This window comes from Hippoglossus stenolepis, chromosome 22 (assembly GCF_022539355.2).
Source record: "Hippoglossus stenolepis isolate QCI-W04-F060 chromosome 22, HSTE1.2, whole genome shotgun sequence".
NCBI classification, from domain to species: Eukaryota; Metazoa; Chordata; class Actinopteri; order Pleuronectiformes; family Pleuronectidae; genus Hippoglossus; species Hippoglossus stenolepis.
Genome location: NC_061504.1, coordinates 13450453 through 13470634, shown reverse-complemented (window position 1 = coordinate 13470634; position 20182 = coordinate 13450453). Strand labels below are relative to the sequence as shown.

General features: G+C 41.9%; 1 protein-coding gene and 1 long non-coding RNA gene across 2 annotated transcripts; both read right to left on the bottom strand.

The window, feature by feature from the left end:
• Nucleotides 1-246: 246 nt before the first annotated feature.
• Nucleotides 247-10344, bottom strand: si:dkey-159a18.1 (sortilin). Its single transcript, XM_035147443.1, has 21 exons — nucleotides 10009-10344; nucleotides 9560-9622; nucleotides 9196-9272; nucleotides 9005-9101; nucleotides 8279-8446; nucleotides 7923-7996; nucleotides 7579-7625; nucleotides 7100-7236; nucleotides 6561-6644; nucleotides 5283-5343; nucleotides 3889-4041; nucleotides 3527-3624; nucleotides 3329-3428; nucleotides 2696-2870; nucleotides 2419-2612; nucleotides 1501-1693; nucleotides 1117-1233; nucleotides 897-1041; nucleotides 698-804; nucleotides 491-608; nucleotides 247-389 (listed from the first exon to the last, which is right to left on the bottom strand). Exons 1-21 carry the CDS (start codon nucleotides 10264-10266, stop codon nucleotides 375-377), a joined length of 2481 nt encoding a protein of 826 aa, XP_035003334.1. The 5' UTR covers nucleotides 10267-10344; the 3' UTR covers nucleotides 247-374.
• Nucleotides 10345-11337: 993 nt separating this feature from the next.
• On the bottom strand, nucleotides 11338-16011 carry LOC118101552. The gene is made up of 2 exons (XR_004694568.2): nucleotides 14030-16011; nucleotides 11338-12584 (listed from the first exon to the last, which is right to left on the bottom strand). It is a non-coding gene; the product is annotated as an uncharacterized LOC118101552 (long non-coding RNA).
• Between the last annotated feature and the right edge of the window lie 4171 nt (nucleotides 16012-20182).

The following is a 20182-nucleotide window of genomic DNA, read 5'->3' as shown; positions in this document are numbered from 1 at the left end:
TGTGAAGCAAACATTTTAAACTGAAGACAAACACTTAATAACATGCAATAATTTATTTTTCACAAATACAAATGATATGAATTGCCATGTTTTTGTTTTCACATTTTGACAGACATAAAAAGGTGGTGCAAAACAGAGTAACATAAAAAAAATACTTTACATTATAAGATAAGCAAAGTAAAGCAATGAAATTAAGTGAGCTCAATATCAATAAATTAATACATTTAACAATGTCATGCTTGTCATTAAAAATCCCCAGAGCTTGGCACAAAGGTCGCTCCTGTCCAAACATGAGGCGTTAATCCAACACAATGCAGTCGACAGTCTTTTTCAGCACAGCTGGTTTCCAAAGTGGATCTGTCCGTTAAGATGTGTCATTGGATAAGATCCTGTCATGATAAGAAACACCGGTATCAGATTGTTTTTGAGAAAATCACACACTCTAAAATGGATTTTGAGCTGGAAACATCGAAGTAATAATGACGCTTACGTCGTCTGAGTCATGATGGCAGACGGTGCCGTTGCTGCTGGTGGCGCTTTCAAGATCAGGCGTGACGCAGATCTCATCGTCCTGCAGCTGGAGGTTGGAGAAGCGATACACAGGTGTCCTGCAGAGGGAGACAGGGAACCACAACAAAGAAGTGTTAGTGGAGTACAAGTGTGTGTATGTGTGAGTGAGTGTGTGTGTGTGACTCACCTTGTCCTATAAACCACTCGCTTGACAGCAAGTAGAGCGGAAGCGACAGCCACCAGGACGATGACCCCTGCCCCTACACACACCAGGATCAACACCAACTTCTCTCGCTGCGAAAAAACATGCGACACATGTTAGATTCATAAAAAAACTGGAGATAAGCATCCCGAGAGTACACAAACTGCACAACAGATGTACACACCGGTGTGTCGAAGACTGGCCCTGGAGGCACTGACACGGCGGGCGGGCCGGGGCTGGGTTTAACGCCGCAGGGTCTGATGAGTGTTTGCACGGCGAGATGAGGCGTGAAGCCACCCTCACACTTGTTGCTCGGGACCTTGCGATACCTGCGAACAGAAGCCTGTGAGCATGTGTAGAGGACGAGTGTGTGATCATTCGATAAAAGGAGAGAATATTATTACCCGGCCGTCAGCAGCTCATCCTCCTCTCCGTTCAGACACATCTCCAAAGTTTTATTCGCAGCGTCGGGTTGTCGCAAACACTCCGAAGTCTTCGGGTGACGATAGTAGCCGTAGTCACTGTAACGGAAAGAGGGTGAGATATTCGCCATGCTGTCTTAAGCTGCTTTCAGAAATGCACTGAACTCCAGAGAACCTCCGGACATTCTCAGGAGGGGCTGCATGCGGAGAATCTCCCGCTGACATTCATCTGGAGTTCATGTCTGAAAACGGCTTTAGTTACTGCCCCCAAAACACGTCTCCAGACAAGTTTGTTTGATGGATATTACAATCTGTGGACATGATAAATGTATATTTCTTCCTCTGATCACTGAGAACATGTCTTACCATAAGTAATCGTGTCTGGTGCACAGACAGGGGCTCTGCTTCTTGCTCACTACAAAGCTTTTCCCGTTTCGGCACACAGATTGTTTCTTTAGCCTCCGGTACGTCTCCTTGACCCCCAGGACGCAGGCGCTTCTCTCCGAGGCCCCGCCCCCTGCAGAATGAGCAAGCCACTCTTCATAGTCGTGATTGTTACCTGAGGAAACAGACGACGACCAATTAACAATAAACCGACTGTCGGCTGCAATTATTTCAAATAGTGGAAAGATAAAGCCGGTGTTAAAGGGATAGTTCACTGAAAAAATGAAAATTCACTCATTATCTACTCTTATTACATTATGTCAGGTACACAGTGGTGGTAGTTAGAGGTTTCTAACCCTATTTGATACCATAAAGCTGATAAAAAAACTACAAACTACATTTAAGTCTTCTAGATCCAGATTTTTATTTTGATCTGCACCAAATTGCATGTGATTTTATTTTTCAACATCCTTGAGTTATTCCCTGTGAAGTTGTTGAAAACGGCATAAAAAAGAAACAAACATGATTGTCTAAATAAACTGAACTATCCTGTGAGGTTCTGTCTCGGCTCATGTTCCTTCCTTTAACCAAGTTTCGTGGAGGAAGCTGATTGAGAAAATAAGTATATACAAAATGAAAGAAAAACAATTACAGAGAAATATGGAAATGCAGCATAAGCAGAATAGTAAACTGTGAAATAAGAAGTGGTTTGTCATGTGTTGTTTTTTACAGCATGTTGGTTTGAGAGATGCAATAGAAAAAAAAAAGAGGAAGTCAGCGTTTAAGACATTCAGGTTTTGGAAAGTCCCTTGTTTGTGTAAGAGAGACTATCTGCGGCCAGACTCCACCTCCCTCCACCTCCCTCCACCAGGCCGATAGAATTAAAGCAGCTTGACTCACACGCTCTGGTAATGACACTCTGGAAATCAATGGTGACGGCCACCCACATGGGCTGGCCGTCGTCCTCGGGCCGGAAACCCCACACGCTGACATTCATGGCCTTGGTGCCCGGCTCGGACGCCAGGCCTGCGAAGAAGAAGGGCTGATCCGTGAAGTTGTACGACTTCCAGCACTGGCCCTCGTCCGTGGAGAACCTGGAGACCACGGATAATATAACTCCATCTCTCTCTGCCTCCTCATTGACAAGTAATGCATGACGTTAAAAAACGCTCAGTACTTGATCGTCTTGACTTGTCCCTTGCGCTGGGCCTCCACGGCCACAATGAGACCCCCAGAGTCCAGTATGCTGTAGTGGTGAGGGCCCCTCAGTGTCCCCCTCCAGTTGTAGCCCCCGTCTGAGGAAACAAACACATCTGGATGCTGGGACGATGACAGAGAATCACCCACTGTGCCTGAAGACGAGAGGAGAGTTCATCTTTTAATCATTGTCACGTCACACTTACAACTCATCATTGAGACGTTTAAAGCAACACTATGTAACTTTTACTGAGCAACAGCCCTCTGCAGCCACATGTGGGGATTAATCTGTTGAGCTCCATGTCCGGGCGATTAGGTGGTTTCCAGGTCGAGGAAAAACAAAGCTTATCTATCTCTTGACTCACAACTGAACAATGGATATTACCCATGATTCCCTGCTTTCTGAACCAGAAGAGCTGCTGCTGTAACAAATCCACCAAACTCTGTTTAGAATTTTTCATATTCCAACTCAGTGAACCTACAAACTAATTTAAGAAGCTGCTGTTTTAAGGATAAAAAAGCTGCATAGTGTTGCTTTAAAGCTGAAAAATTTGAACTGGAAGTCTAAATTTTGACTGGGTAATAACAGTTGGGTAAGTTGCAGTTAAATTACCATGAGCGATGACCAGACCGATGGCCGTGGGCTCCGACAGAGCGAGCATGGGAACTATCTGGTTGTTCCGACTGTGTTCTCCGTGAATATGCAGGTTGCACTAATGACACACACACACACACATACGTATACAAATGTTTACAGTCAGCGATTATTAACTTAAACTAATTTAAAGCCAACGCACTGCATGTAACGTACTTTCTTAGTTTGCTCGCTACAGTTCACGTTCTCCGGTTTGTTGAGTTGTCGCCAGGTCCCTCCTCTGTTGAAGGAAATGACGGATCGTATACGGCCATCTGCAACACAACACAGTGGGGGAATGCATTGTGTGATTTCTCTCCTCCTGGGGTGAGTAAAGTAGTTAAAACCCGGATTAATAGATCAGCTTTCTTCGCCTGTTACAGTCAATGCAAAGCTCCACAGACAGAAGAGTGTGAGGAAAGGCCATTATATCAGCGTAGGGCTCAGATACTAAACTTTACTTTAAACTTCTGCTTAACTCTTCCATACCAAAACCCAGCATAGTAAATCCAGATGACAGAAAGAGATGGACGGCCTACCCTCGTCTAGTTTATTGGTGAGGTACACTCCTCTCAGGGAGGTGATGTTGGTGAAGTCGCTCTTCCTGTGCCCGTCAAACAGGTGGCGCTCCAGCGACTTGGAGAACAAGATGCCGCGGTCGTCCGACGTGTACATGGTCCCAAAGAAGGTGTCTAGAGCGAAAACAGACGGAAGACTGACTGTAAATAAAGAGATTTTTATTTGTCATTTTCATGTATACTAAATACTAAATAGCTTAAGTACCCATGTAAAGGGCAACAAATCATAAATGAAGAAAAGAGTGTTTGGAATTTCATAATTATATTAGTAAAAAATGAAATGGTTTGTAATCCACCTGACCTCCGAGACATTTCTGACAAACCACATGTTGTACTTGTGGAAACAGGATGTGGTTAATCTTCTTTGTTATTAATAGACAAACTAAAAGTTTCCTTTGACCTTTACATCCTCCACAAAGGTTTTATTCACATTCCGGCAGATTTCTATCCCAGAATAAACCAACACGCTGGCACCAGATGTAATGACGATAAAAGCTGGAGGTGGTGCAGCTTCTAAATAAATAATGGTGCTTTGCTGGCAGCGTTGTCTCAATGTGAATGCAGTGATAATCAAAATTATGCTAAACCTCCATACGCAGCACCTGGTGTCAGCAGACGCCGCGCTGACACCAAATTTCACAACAGCAACGTGTCACCATCAATCATATTCTAACTGGGGGGAGGACAAGCTCAGCCGAGGAGGGTGATGGACGTGGTTTACTTTTTCTAGTGTGAGCGTGTTTGTGTGCTACACATACACATGCATGTGCACATGCACGTGCACGTGCACGTGCATGTGTATGTGCGCTTGTGTTACACCCTGATCCCAAGATATGTTTGTCAGCTTTTGTGGTGTAACCTAAATCTGCAGCCGACGAAAGATATAAACAGAAGATCTGCTCCCATATCTCCCCTATTTATCTCAGCTGGAAAAAAGTCCCTGTCACCCCAGCCCACAAACTGGAGCACTAATTAAAATAATAAAAATAATAATAATAATGGAAATGAATGAGAGAAGAGGGACTGAATGAGAAAGAGAGCAGGAGAGGGGGAAGGAGAGAGAGGAACAAAAGGCCGGGCGGCTGGACTCACATGCACAAACACACTCAGTATGATGGAATGATGTGTCAGCAATACAAGGAACTTGTGAAACCAGTCCCGTCTTTACCGTTGAGCTTTTCCATTACAACAAAAGGGGCTGAGAGGGCTGTAACTCCTGTCGGGCCGGGCTCTTGGCGTGGTTTACGAGCATGTGTGAGGCGAGTCTTTGAGGGGGGGTGGGGGGTGGCGTTTTTAAGGTAGGCGTTTGACAAAGGGGATTAAATGTGTGTGTGTGTGTGTGTTTTCTCCGTTACCTCCTGGGTTGTCCACATGCATGAAGAGCATATCCACATCTCCGTCCAGGATCGAGTAGAACTGCAAACACGCACGCACACACACACACGCACACACACACACAGAAACGCAGAAACACACACTCACACACTTAGTTGTGTCTCCATGACCTCAGAGGACATTACATTGATTTCCAAGAGACATTCTCTAACGTTCCCTATAATTACAAACCCTTATCTTAACCTGAATCTAACGTAAACCTAACCTAAGGTTAAACTTTGCCTTAACCTTAACATACACCTAAACCTGAACCTAAACTAATCCTAACATTAGCCTAAACCTAATCCAACCTAAATTTCACCCAAACCTAAACCTAAACCTAAACCTAAACCTAACCATAACCTTCACATTAACTTTAATTCAAACCTAAACCTAACTTCAAGCTAAACTGAACCTAAACCTAAACCTGAACCTAAACCTAAACCTGAACCTAACCCTAGCCCTAACCCTAACTTGAACGTAAACTTAACTTTAACCTAAACCTAAACCTAAACCTTTACCTAAACCTAAACCTAAACCTAAACCTAGACTTGAAATTTAATGATTAACGTTGCAGGGACCTGGTTTTCGTGCCCATAAGGAAGAAAAGTCCCCATAATGTGACTGTAAACACATTAAGGTCCCCACAACATGAGTAATACCTTGACCACCCACATACACACACACAGGCTATATCATAATGAGGGACACGAAGCACATGCGGGGGAGAGAACTCGGATTTGCGATTACGGAAACAAATTTTGTGATGAATAATTTACTCGTCTCCATAAACCGTGTCTAATCATCGTGAGAGAGAGAGTGTGTGTTTGTGCTGTCAACAAGATGTGGTGGGTGTGTTACTGTGTATTGCTGTGTGTTACTGTGGGAGGGTTTCGCCAGAGCACATCTGTTTTCTTTGGTGTTGCAACAGGAAATGTTGCCACTGATGTTTCTTCTATAGGTAAAATAAATTCCACAGCGTTCAACCACTCAAAGCACATGTCTGTTACAAGGACAGTTTCAAAGTTTCCAAACATCAAGTCGAACTCAAAACAAGAGTGAGACATGTGACAATGGAAGTAATTATATTCCAACATCTGTGTATTTCCTGTGGTAGGAATTTCTTTCATACTAGAATACATGAGTTTTAGTCTTTGTTAAAGGTTAAATGTTTTGTCTAAACACAAGTAGCTGTGCAGGAAGTTTGAATAAAATAGTCAAAAAATATACTATAACAAATATAATATTTTATTTCTCACCTGCTCAGTGGAAGCAGAAGGCAGAAGTGCTCGACTGAAGGTATCTCCTTGGTCTGATGAGAAGTACATGACACGGGGGGACCTCTGCGAGCAGAATAATACATCACTGTGAATTCACTGGCTTAAAGAGCAGAGGGACGAGTGTGCTGTCATTGCTTCAAGTTGCAATTCTAATTTGCAAGTGTAATGTCAGTGGAGTCTTCGTCAGTGCCAGAGAATGACGATGCACGATGCGTCTCCACGTCTAACTAGTTGAAACCGACCTCAGCGGAAAAGTGAACACTCCAACATACAGAGAATGTGGAGATGATGATGTGATGAGAACTACCTAAAATGACAGAAACCAACCTTTTGGTTTTTTTGGTTGGTCCATGTCCCATTCTTAACATGGAGGAGGTGAGGTTTATGACCTATAGCCACCAGGGTGTGATCGAGATGCTTCACTATTGTAATGTTGTCCAACTTTATATGCAGTGTATAGTCTGTGCCTCATTTGCATGTCGTTATGGAACTAAATGTGTGTTTTTATCGTCTCTTACCGCATCCTCCATCACAGAGAAGAAGAGAAAAGCTCCGATGTAGCCAAAACTGAAGATGTCCTCGTGGATGGTGGTGAAGGTCTCCCCCAGATCCTTCGTCCTCTTCAGCACTAAGTCTCCCCGCTCGTCTGCCTCAACTACAGCGACAAGAAGAAAACTTAGTAACAAGTACGTGACGTCACGTCTCTGCTCGAGTTATCTTATGCTTATTCTTATTTATTGTCTTCACTCTCTTTATTGTGTGTATTACAATTGCTAGTGTCTTTTATTGGTCTACTGTGTTTTTATTGTTTTATGGTTCCTTGCCACAAAAAATAATTTCCCTTTAATGGGGACTATTAAAGTTAATCACAACTGATAACAGTCATTAAAGGGCGATTATTTTTATTATTATATTATCATGTGATAAACACTGTTAAACACGTGATAAACACTGTTTTGGATAAAACAAAACACTTTTAAAGTGCACGGTTTCTTACCAGTGTCGACTCGAGTGCAACTGAAGAACAAGTTGACACCAGCTCCCCTGAAGGAAAGAAGTCAAAAATCTTTCAGAAACACAGAAGGTTTCACATTTCAAATATCGCTTCAGTTCAATGCATCATGTGCAAGTATAAGTGTAAATATGCAGCATGGGTATAAGAACAATTAATGCTAAAAGTACACATTATACACACACTAAATCGCTATGTACAATAAATACAGCATGATGAATATGCAGTATTCAGTATTGCTGCAGATGTATGCATAGGCATAAATAGTACATGCTTCACCGAACATCTTTCTTCAGACACACAGGGATTTATTTCTTGTTTATTCTCACCATGAGAAAGAATGCACTCCATCATGAACTTTTTTCCACTTGGCACCAAAGTCGAGCGAGAGCCACAATCTGCCCTGCGTGTCAGGAGGGAACAGAGGAGTGTTTACTTTTTATTTAAGGTGTGTGCTTGATGTGTGAGTGTGTGTTTGTGTATTTGTGTGTGTGTGTGGGGGTGTGTGGGGGTGGGGGGACTTAATGCGACACATGTATTAACGTGCTGATTCTTGTGAGCACAAGGTTTGTAGGTCATGTAGAGGGAAGGAAACCACAGTGACAATCTGATTATTTGTGAGCAAAATGGCCACGGATAAGTGACAGAACAGAAAAAGGACAAAGAAGTCGGCTGCTTGACTCACGTCGATGCTGAGGGCCACGAGGTAGTCAGGGTTGAGGAAGTGGTACGTGATTGGCTCAGCCAAGTGGAAGGGCAGTTGGATGAACTTGAAGGTCGCTCCGGCATCTGTGGAGGTGAAGATGATCCCTCCTGGGTGGTCCACCACCGGCGTGTCTGCGGTCAAAATCACCTGAAATCCCGAAGCAGAGAAAATATAATTAAATCAAACTAAATTAGAATTAAAAGCTGACTATAGAAACTAATTTTCCGTTTTTTAAACCAGTGGAGTCCCCCTCTAATGGTCATTTGAGAATAACATGTTTCAGACACTTTGGCATTGGCTTCACTTTCCAAACCCGGAGTCTACGTCCATTTACACACAGCGTTGATGTGTTGATGCTATGATGCTTGAAGCGATAGCGAAAACGTACAACTGGCCCCTTCCTGCTGCTGTTACTGTCGCCAAAGTGTTTGCTTGTCAAGGCATTTCTGTGGTTGTACTGTTTTTGAACGTGTCAGCCACCACAACAGCACACGAGCAGAACTGGTTTGAAAGTTAAAAGGTGGCACAAGCTGAGCGGACGGCAAAATGTGAGATGTCCTCACACTTTTTCTGAGGCAACAACACACACACACACACACACACACACACACTTCCCTCGGTGTGAAACTCTGAACAGCTACACACAGACACACAAAAGGAAGGCCGGGTGTCAGAACTTATCGGAGGAGACTCATGGTGACTTACGGAGCTTCCTGGTCCAACGCTGACTCCGAACTCCTCCTTTATGAACGTGTTGTTGATGCGATGGGAAATGTCGTGGAAGGACTTTCCATAATCCGTACTGATGAGAGAGCGAATCAGGTGAAGTTCTGCCCGTATGAGCTCTACACACATGGGATGGATGTTTTCCTGGTGGATTTCAGACGCTTACTCACCTTCTGTAAAGTCGTGATGAGCCTCCGTCTAGATAAGTGTTGATGGGAACGCTGATCGTAGACAGCACCAGGACCACCTAGGACATATAGCAGTGCAGTTAAAACTTATCTACTATACAAATATCTGAATGAAATAGATTTCAAGTCCAGGAATGAGAAAGTTATCATTCCTAAATATAGTGGCAGCCTCAGGAAAATAGAAATGATAAAAAAAAAAACAATATGTGAGAATGCTAAAATAACCACACACTGCTGCAGTTATAAAGTCTGAATATTCCCACATGTTTGAGTCAGACTGTGTAAACACGAACATTTTTTCTGTTTTAGGAGGATGATGTGATGCTTGTAGTACAAAGATACTCACTCCTGTACCATCGCCCACCCATGTGAGAATCACATAGGAGCCATCATCACCATTAAACCCAGTCTATAGGAGAACGAGAGAGGAGACAGACGTTATCTATAATAAAACCTTTAAGAAACAAAGAGATACGTCAATCCAGATTTATTCACACATCTTGAAAAATTGTCTCAAAGAATGTTAAGTGGTTGGGAACTAGATCAGGGGTTTGAACAAACGTCGTGGAATCTGTTTAATTTCCTAATTTCCCTTGGAATTAGTTTCTCATGAATGTTCTCAATCAACAACAACAACAAAAACAGCTGCAGAGAAAAATGCATTTTCTCCTGAAACAGGTTTGTCTGTGTTGCAAGTTAAGTTAAAACTTATGACTTTGTTGGACAATGAATCTGCCCCATTCACTAAAACCCTTCCCTTGGTGCCAACACACACTTAAAACACATCATCCTTACGTCGTGAGTGTTGTCATCCAGAACTGTGTGTTCGTCCGGGGTGAGGGGGAGCCGGCAGGAGGTGAAGACAGGACCGTGAGAAAGCTTGGAAGCGCCCGAAGCGCCGCTGCTCTCTCTCCTGGGGCGTGCGCGCACTTGTCCCCGGCTCCCATCCAGCTGAGGCCGGGGCAGAGTCCCCGTCCTTCCCCCGCGGCTACTGCCCTCAGCCGCCACAAGACAGACGCACACCCCGCCGAGGACCACCAGGCTCCAGAGCATATCCGATGTGACACCTCGCCAATTTAAGTTAATAAATAAAACCAGTGAGATGTTTGGCGCTTGTGGCACAGGTTGGTGACCGTGCGCTCTAAAGGCAAGTGAAGGTGGGAAGTGCCTGCACGGGTCATTAACATAAAAAGTGCTGAGTGAGTTGGTGCGTCCTCAGCCAGCAGGTGTTTCTGCCCGGATCCAGGTGACCTGAGCCGCAGGGAGGATTTACAAAGAGGACATGTGGTGGAAAAAACGCACCTTGTGGCAACGTGTACTAATACAGTAAATAAGCACTGACATGAATAATAGTTAGAGAAGTTTGTGGTTGTTTAAAACAGCTGTCAAGGACGAATTTTAACACGTTGGGCGTCATGGTGCCAAAGTGCCACAGGATGCGTTCTGCGCTCTGACGCACGAGAAGTTACTCCTCAAGCCCAAAGCCCTGATAATCTGCCCTTTAAAGTGGGCTGCCATCTATAGGACAGGCTCCATAAATGCCTATATAGGGCCTACACTCCCCATAATGCAACAGTAAAGTACAAGTAGAAGCTTCACCATCTATTTATAGCAACAAAATTGTCAATCAACTTAGAAAAGTGACTTCAATTGGTAACTTCACTTACATGAACACAATTTATAACTTTACTTTGAAAAACCTTGATGTTTTTGTGTGTATCAAATACCAGTTAGGAGTTTTATGATATATTTTTACCTACACGTTTGTTTGTTTGTTTGTTAGCAGGATTGTGCAAAAACTACTCGACACTAAACTTAGTAAAAGGATGTGGTGGTCAATTTTAATGTGGATCCAACAAAGAGGCATTTCTTCTTGATTTCTCAGAGAATAATTCATGGATCTCGATGAAAAATACATATTTCGGGGGACTGATATTAACGAGTGTGTGTAATTTGGTGCAGATCCAAATAAAAATCTTCACCTATAGAATTTAGATGTGGTTTCATAAAGGGGCTTGTTGAGGTTGACACTCTATACCAGGTGACCTTCCGGTTTTCTCAGTCACAAAGTAAATGCAAAGTAATGATTCCAATAGAACACAGAACTGTCCAGTCAACACCGGCAACATTCACGTTTCATTTTATTGTTTTCGTTGTGTGTTATTTTATACAGCCCACTATCACAACACCCTCGGTACAAAGATCATCAAATCAGACAAGGAGATAAAAAGAACCAATCCCCACCCCTTAAAAAATGCATACAAGTATAAAAAAAAAAAAAAGAAACCGCCGGAGGAGCGAGAGAGGAGTGATTTCTCGTCCTCTCTCCTCCAGCTTGTGACGGAAAATATCTGAAATGACCCTGAATCACGTAGACATTGGGCAATAAAACCAGATTCTGATTCCAGATTCTAAGGAACTGGTCTCTCCTGCATTAAATACAATACCGTCTTTTTCTTTGACCTCTTGAGATCCTGCCCATGTAGGCACAGGCTGCTGAATCCCATTAAAATGTTGAAAGGACTCTTTGTGTAAATGGTACACTAGAGCAAAATTGGCATTATGTCTCCATTCAACCTCAGACTGAATAAGACACGTTCCTTCTTGTCTGAGTCTTTGGTTTAAAGTCAAAAGTCCTCGCGGGTCCAATATTTGGAGCCAAACTCTTAAACCTTTAGTTCCACAAATTCTCCGCTGAACATTTGTTGGACTTATTTCAGTTTCCAGGAAAACGCTGCGGAAAACTACTCATTACAACACTTCACTTTGATTCGATTCATTTTATTTAGAAAAAAAACAAAGCACATTGACCTGAAAGAATATTTCCAAAAGACAACAACATTGTAATATTTAGTGCATATCAGAGTTCAGTAGTGCCGTTACATTCGTCATCAGACTGCCAGGTGATTAAACACAGCGGTGTTTTACAGCAGATGGTGCAAAGTAGGAATAGCAGACATCCATCCACCTCAAGAAAAACTGTCCCGTGCACAACATGTCCAACAAGTCAGACATGATGACGTGTATTGTCAGCGATGAAATCAGTAGTTATTATCTCCTGCAGTTACTGTCTCTTGACCCATTGCCGGTGTCCAACATGTCCATCCAGCAGACATTGTCGCACGTCGAGATGTTTCCACTACGAGCCGATTCCTTTCGCCACACACGATCCTCTGCGGTGGGTCCTTGACGAGAGCTGTCTGTGCGTCTGCTGGTCCAGCTCCAGTGTGTAGTTTTGGTCCTGGACGTACATCAGGCCGCCGAAGGAGTCCACTATTCCGTAAAGGACCGCAAAGACGGTCAGCGCGGTTCCAATAAAGTACATCTTCAGGACTGCTGCCGCCATGGCTCCAGTGGGAGAGGACAATTGGCTGCGGGGAAGAGAAGAAAAGAAAAGGTCAGTTAATTATTGCAGACTTCTGGAGATGTTAACCTAAAACTGGGCTTGGTAATTCCTGGACAAGATAGCAAGACGTACTTAAAAAATCTGCAGCTATCACCCCCTGCCAACTCTCTCTTCAAAGCTACGCCCTCAAACACATGGACAGGCGCTGACAACTCCTCGGACTGGAATTTTATGGGCTTGCAAGCTTTCGGGCTATCATCTCAGCTTCTGTGGTTTTTGTCTACGAACTCTGATAACATGCGGATGTGGATACAGGAATAACAGGAATATTTAGGAGGATTAAGTGAGTTTGTTTGTGCTTGTCGACCAAACCGGTCGACAAGGGCTAATGTTAGGATTAGGATTAGTTTAGGTTCAGGTTTAGGTGTATGTTAAGGTTAAGGCAAAGTTTAACCTTAGGTTAGGTTTAAGTTAGATTCAGGTTAAGATAAGGGTTTGTAATTATAGGGAACGTTAGAGAGTGTCTCTTGGAAATCAATGTAATGTCCTCTGAGGTCATGGAGACACAACTAAGTGTGTGTGTGTGTGTGTGTGTGTGTGTGTGTACTCTCTGGTTCTTTATATACTGTATGTCTAGTCACTGACTGTGATGTCGCCCTCTAATGCACTTGACAACATGTACATTGTCCTTTAAAGACTGCAGGAAAAAAAACGAATTTACAGTCCACGATGCACCTAATTTGGCTGAAAATGTTTGAGTGGCATTATATATCTCCCTGTCTTTCCCTCTGTCTCTATGTAACCTATATATATTCTTATATACACTTTTTATATTCTTATTATTTACGTGTTGAATATTTTCAATGTTATATTTTGTATGGTTTTAACCCTAATATTTTGACATCTTGCATATATTGTTACGTGCCTGACATCTATTCTAATTTAGCAGAAATGTATAAAAGGAAGCTGCTCTTCATCTTCGTATAAAACAGCCACCGAACACCACAGCTGAGGCATGAATTGCCTCACCAGGTTATTGTGTCGATAAATTCCACATAAAGCAGCGTGAACATAGATTTCTTGGTACATTTTAAACAGTAAGGAGCACGGGTAAAAAAAACATATTTACAGATAAAGAATTAGTAATTAATGATTTATGGAGAAGGGGGTGAGATTAAACAAGTTTGTACTTCTTCTAACTCCTTTTCGAATACTTTGATAAAATCATAAAGCGTTTAATGATATTTTTCTCCTCATCAGTCTGTAAATAAAACTTTTTTCAGTTTTTTTTCCCCCACTTGTTTGTGTATTCTGTCAAAAAACAGGAACTTAAAGAGACAGTGAAACCAGGACATAGAACATGGATTCAAGAAACACTTACACGCAACATGCCAACATGCCAACACAACGAAAGTGAACGTGAATTCTTGTGAAAGTAAATGGTAAAAACACGTGGAGTCACAAACTCACCACACACTCAGCTGATCCTGTTTATCCTTCAGAACGCGTCAACCTCACAGAAACCCGCTGGTGTTGCACCGAGTAGTTTTTTTGTCACACGTTCGATTCCTGCTGTTGAACGACGACGATCCTCATCTCATCTGCCTCAGTACGAGCCGTCGAGCTCCTTTAACAGCGCCTGTGCGCAACAGTGACATCACCTGAGACACAGCAGCAGCAGCAGCTTCCTGCTTCTACAAACCCCCGCCCCCCAGGGAAGTTCAGAACTTTCCACTCACTTGTGTTTTTTTTTTTATCTCTGAACACAGCTTAGATTTGTGTCTATTCACGTCCCCTTTTTCTATGCTCCTTTGATTTATATGTATTTACCATAATATGGAGTCCTCCTGGCTAGCCCCCATCTAAAAGAATCAAAACAGTTTAAAACTAATTTGAATCTGTTTTCACTTACTGTTGATTTTTAAGATTCAGACATATTAAACAACAATTCATTTGATTTTTATGTGGTTCTGGTGCATTGGATTCGAGTCTATCTCCTGCACAGTTGTCGTAGCTTTACTGTTGCCAACATTTGCCGAAAGACTATATTTAAGTTTCTTGGGAATCAAAGACACGAGATACGACACAACGTTTGATACCAGTCCACTATTCATCTGAGACTGAATGTCAAGTATTTAGTCGCAGATTAAATCAATTCAATGTCAGATTTTCATGTTGACCTTGTGACACCACGGTATGAAAGTTGAAGAGGAACTGCTCTGAGGGTTTTGTGGCACCAGAGGGAGCTGGGGGAAGTTTAAAAATGTCCGTGAGTCAGCGTTAGCTGGGACTGAATAGCACAAGTGTGAGCAACAGTGAGGAAACTGATCCAAATCGGTCAGGAATTCTCTTTTTGGTGTCTGAACCTGCGCTGAGCCTGATGTTTTTTAAGCACATGCAGTGAAAAAGAAAGAATATCGAATATCGATTTAAGATTTTGGTCCGAACTCGTCCAGACCCGTCGGGACCCATCAGGCTTGAGTTGGGTATCCACCCTGTGTTGTGGAACTCTGTCGAGACTCAAATGAAAAAGTGAATTGGATTGGCAGTGAATGAAAAAGACGATACAAGTTAAATCACTCATTTAAGAAACCAAAAGTGCTAATTAATCCTAAAGCGAGCATGAATGTCTGAATTTCACAACAATCTGACCATCGCTACAGAAGTTGTTGAGACAATTCACCTAAAACCACAAATGTCAACCTCATTGTGGTGCTAGAGGGAAAGTTGGAGGATGCTCAAAGTCTGTATGTTCATTTTCTTGATACAATGAATGTATATGGGAAAAAGAAGAATTGTGGCCAAACTACAAGATTGTGCTCCTGTAATTTAGCTCTTACTCTTTGTCTGTGAATGACAGAACTTTTATTTTATTTATTTGTTGCACTTCTTTTTGAGACTTTGAACATGGTATCTGATGAAGAAAATACAATATCAATCACTTATAATAAAAGTAAAGTAATTTTGTATCTCCCACAGGATAAGAGGAGGTTTAAGAGCCAGACATTACCTTGTGTTTTCACCCTCTTGTTAAGGATCCGTGAAGACAAGAGTGAGTGAAAGTCATTTAGCAATAAAACTAATTGTTCGGCAGCACATTAACCACATACACACACACACAGCTTGATGTGCTTGCTCAGACCTGTTCCTACTTATCATTAAGTGATATGTAATTTAGTCATATGCAAAAGTGGAGATTCCAATCTTTTGGTGTGGGAAATTCCACAATCCAGAGAATGAGCACAGCTCATTAACTCTACTGGCCCGTCTTATTTGACTTCACTTCCTCTGCATCTTGGAACAGTTTCTGAGGAAACTCCGTCACCCTCCCGAGAACCACTGACACAGTTCACTGGAGGGATAATAGCACTACTCAGCAGATGGGAGACGTTTGCCTTCCAGGCTTTCTGCTATAAACCCTTTGCGAGTGGTAACTGCACAGACAGGCTCGTTTTGTTTTTTTCAGCTGAATGTAACCGAAAGTCATTCTGCAGATTCCTGACAATAAATTTCCCTGCAGGTGAACCCCACCCATTTGTGTTGTTTTAATTTTCGTCAATCAGATTTGGCATCACGACAACTCTCACAGCAACACTACTGTGAGTTATGAGTCAACAAAGTTGAGGATACTGCAACGTGTCAACTCAGACAGTCACAGCTGACTCACAACTTGCATGGAATTCAAATGATTTCTTCTGTGTGGGGAAGGATTGATACCTTGGAGCGCTTCAGTTTCAGAGAATCCGGTCTTGTGATTTCTTGATAAAACCAAAGCAGAGAGTTGTGTAAGCAGCCTCTAGACCAAAGCCTCGAACATGAGGTCTTTGCTCTGACTCTGTTTTTTTTTCGCAAACGGCCAAAAATTTCTACTTTCCCAGCAGCAACTGAACGGCAGCCAATAGTTCCGATTACAGACACACAGACACACACAGACACATCAAATCCTTTTGTTTAACATTTCTCTTCCAGGACTTAGAATAGATGACACTCAAGTACAACAAATTATAAGTTTTCTATAGTGTGTATATGCTGTTGGCTACATACACTGAAAAGATGACAAAAGACTCTGGAAGCTCTGGTTATTTGACGCATTAATCCACAAAGTTAAGATCATAAATGGTATTAATTAGCACATTATATTGATTACCTGACTGACTCAGAATATACAAATAATGAACACGTTTTAATGCATAATAGTATTTAACAGATGCAATATGTGGACTAGAAACTGATTTATTTCCTCTTTGAAAAACAGAAATCTGCACTTGGGGGAAATCCCTGACTCTTATGGAGTTTGCAGCAATAAATCAGTGCGTCCACTAGATGGAAGTGTTTGACAGTTGTGGAGAGCAAATAAAGTCTCATGTGCTGCAGGTCTGAAGTGATGTTCCTACATCTGAGTGAGAATAGTAGAGGTAATAATAGATCAGTGAATATGTGGAAATACACAAACGACTCTAAAGCGACAAACAACCTTTTTTTTAACTCACCAGACTGATTTTAGAGCATATTTGATTCAAGGTAGTGCTTTTAAATATTGTTTTTACGTTTTCTCCCTCTGTAGTCTGTAACTATTGGGATAATGTTGTGTGTCTGTACCATAGACAATTACTTTTGATGTAATTTAGAGCCAGAGTCTGCACAGTAGTGATCATGGTGGGGTGCCGTGGTTTCGAGGTCCTGCAGATACATGGTCTCGACCAATTGGGAGTCAGTCCCAGTGTCAGCCCGTTTTAAATGCATCAAATAACTCATTTAAACCAAACTTACTATAAAAAACACTAGGTTTTTTACCTATACTGCAGCCAGCCACCAGGAGGTGATCAAGACAATTTGGCTTCCCTTCTGGGGAGCTGTCATGTGGACCATCTTTATACATAGTCTGTGATTTGTACTGTTTCTATTAATGTGTTTAATTAATTGAGTGAAAAAAAACATTTGTGTACAATGGTCAATGGTTTTCTAATTTGTGAGAACGGCTGCTGGGAAAGGCGAAGCACGTCTTTGGTGCAGATGAGTTCAAGTTCATGTCATTTCCATGACTCCTGACACGTGGGGGCCACACCAGAAATTAAAACTTAAACATTTTAAGTTAAGTGAGCACAACAGATATTCTGGCAGGCGACGATCTTGGTCACATGTTACGAGTGTCGTTTCACAATCGCCGTGTTTGGAATTCACTCTTCAAACCTATGAGGATTCTCCGTGCTCCGTGAACCAAACGTGAGTGTCCTCACTGAACTATCTGATATGAGTCACAGCTCGAGTGTGACGCTGAACTGACAGCACGTCACAACAGGAATAACTGCACAGAATAACTGTATTTCATTTACTTCTCCTGTTTGGACAAGTCCATAAAAGTGAAGCAGCTAAATAGAACACACAACATCACTCAAGTGCTTTTTGTACTGTGACAGATCCTCCATGTGAAGTATAGTTAATAACCTTAAAAGGTGGTGTGTTCCATAAATGTTTCTATTTATGTTGTTCAGTGTGTCTTCAGTCCCACATTCCCACCAGCAGTCCAAAATATTGGGTGTCAGCTTCACTTTCTCTTAAATGTTGTTATTTATTCTACATTCACTTTCAGTTAGTGACATTTTATAAAATTTTACAACCAACTTTAGTTCACCCCTGAGCTCTGTTATCTTTAGTTTGCTTTAGTGTGCTTTATGGTGAATGTATATGAGACACTGCGCACAGAGAAACGTAGGTGGCGGTCGCCCAACGGCACATTTTTTAGCCTCGGTAACTCAGACTGTGTTTTACTGACTCTGTCTTGAGAGAGCTTTTCACCAGAGCCACAGAAAACAAGATGCAATTGTTCTCACAGGCCGTGTTGAACTCAGGCTTTCTGCAGGTTTCAACAAGTTACATTTTAATGACTCTAATGATTAAAGTTGAAGATCTAAGTCAAGTACGACAGATACAAAGGAATATCAGAGTCCAAGAATTACTTTGACTTAATTGAAGATACCGAGTTATGTCACACAAACGCATAAGATATGCTTTCACATGAGTGACATTAATTCTCACCTGGGTGTTTGTAGACTCAGTTATCAGTTCCACTTTGGTCTTCTTTGCTGTTTTATTACAGTGTGCTAACATAGAATAATAAAAATAAAAAACTTAAATCTGTATTGCTTTCTATGATCGTTTTCATGTGTCTATGTTTTTATTTTTAGTGTCTCTCTTTTAAATTATATGTAAAGTGTCTTTGAGTTCCTTAATAAGCTCTATACAAAAAGTATCATTATTATTATCGTATAGAAGGAACTAAAACATAAACTAACTAAACAACAAAAATAATCAACAACTAATTTCAAACTGTGTCAAATATTAAGGACTTTGACATAATCCTTAATATTTTAACATGTTTAAGACTCTTTAGGCCGAAAATTCAGATTATTAAACTTTCGACATATTAAGACACCACAAAATAAAACTCAGCTAATCGCAAATTAAATTATACCTAATAAGGTGAAATTGTAAAACACAGTGGTGCAAAATAAAATAATTTAGAGAACCTTGTATCTGTGGTACTATTGATTCAAACAAGTCCTGGGCTGTATCAGAGAGAACTAGATCATCTTAGAGATGTTTCATCACACACACACACACACACACACACTGATTGCTCTTTTGTTGGGAATGGTTACCCTTGTGTTAAATCTTATGACTCTGATTTGTCTCAGCCCGTCAATGACTGCCGACACTGTGCACATGACAGTCATTATGATTAAGTGATTGAGTGAGTCTGAGGACACGCACATGTGAAACTCAGAGTGTGCTCCTCCCGTCGCTCCTGCATGTGACACAAACCCTTTAATGCCACAGATGACGCGGGTTCAAGGTGCGACAGCAGCGAGGAGCTAAACTCAGATATGACAGCAGCATCACCACATTCATCTGTTCAGATTACACATAAACATGAAGATTTTTCTTTTTTTTTCAATATTAAAAGCCTTGATTTAAAGGATTTGTTATGTGCACTGTGTGGGTGAGGGGTTTCCGTTAACACGTGTCGGGGAAGGCAGTGGGTTGTAAGTGGGGAACTTACTGGAGCCTCGGAGGACAGGCTAAGAGGATTTTCCATCTTAACGTCCCAGCAGCTGTCACAAACATTCAGTCACCTGGAGGTGATCCCTTTGAGAAGAGTGAGGGCCCCAAGTGTGTGTGTGTGTGTGTGTGTGTGTGTGTGTGTGTGTGTGTGGGGACCTCTTTAGATGAGGATCCTTAATCGAGAACAACAGTTTCCCAAAATAGAACAATTCAACACAATCATCCCATTTATAGTGTGTTTACAGCTCACTATAGTTTGACATGTGAAATCGTTGGTGCCACAGTCTCTTGAGGTGCATTTGAAACCATTTGACGTTATTATGTAACGCTGAAACACTGGTGCAAGCTTCACTCGGCAGTGTCAAGTATGTGTTGTGTTGGATCATATAAGTCTGACCTCGGGCCTCTGGCTTTTCAGGAAGTGACATGTTTCTTCTACGAGGCCTGCACAAACCATGAGAAGCCAAACAAGTCATGCCTGTGGTAAGAGGAGCTAAATTTACACGTTCCCGGTTCGGTTTTGGAGACAAATAAAAAGTAACACACCACCATCTTGCTGCC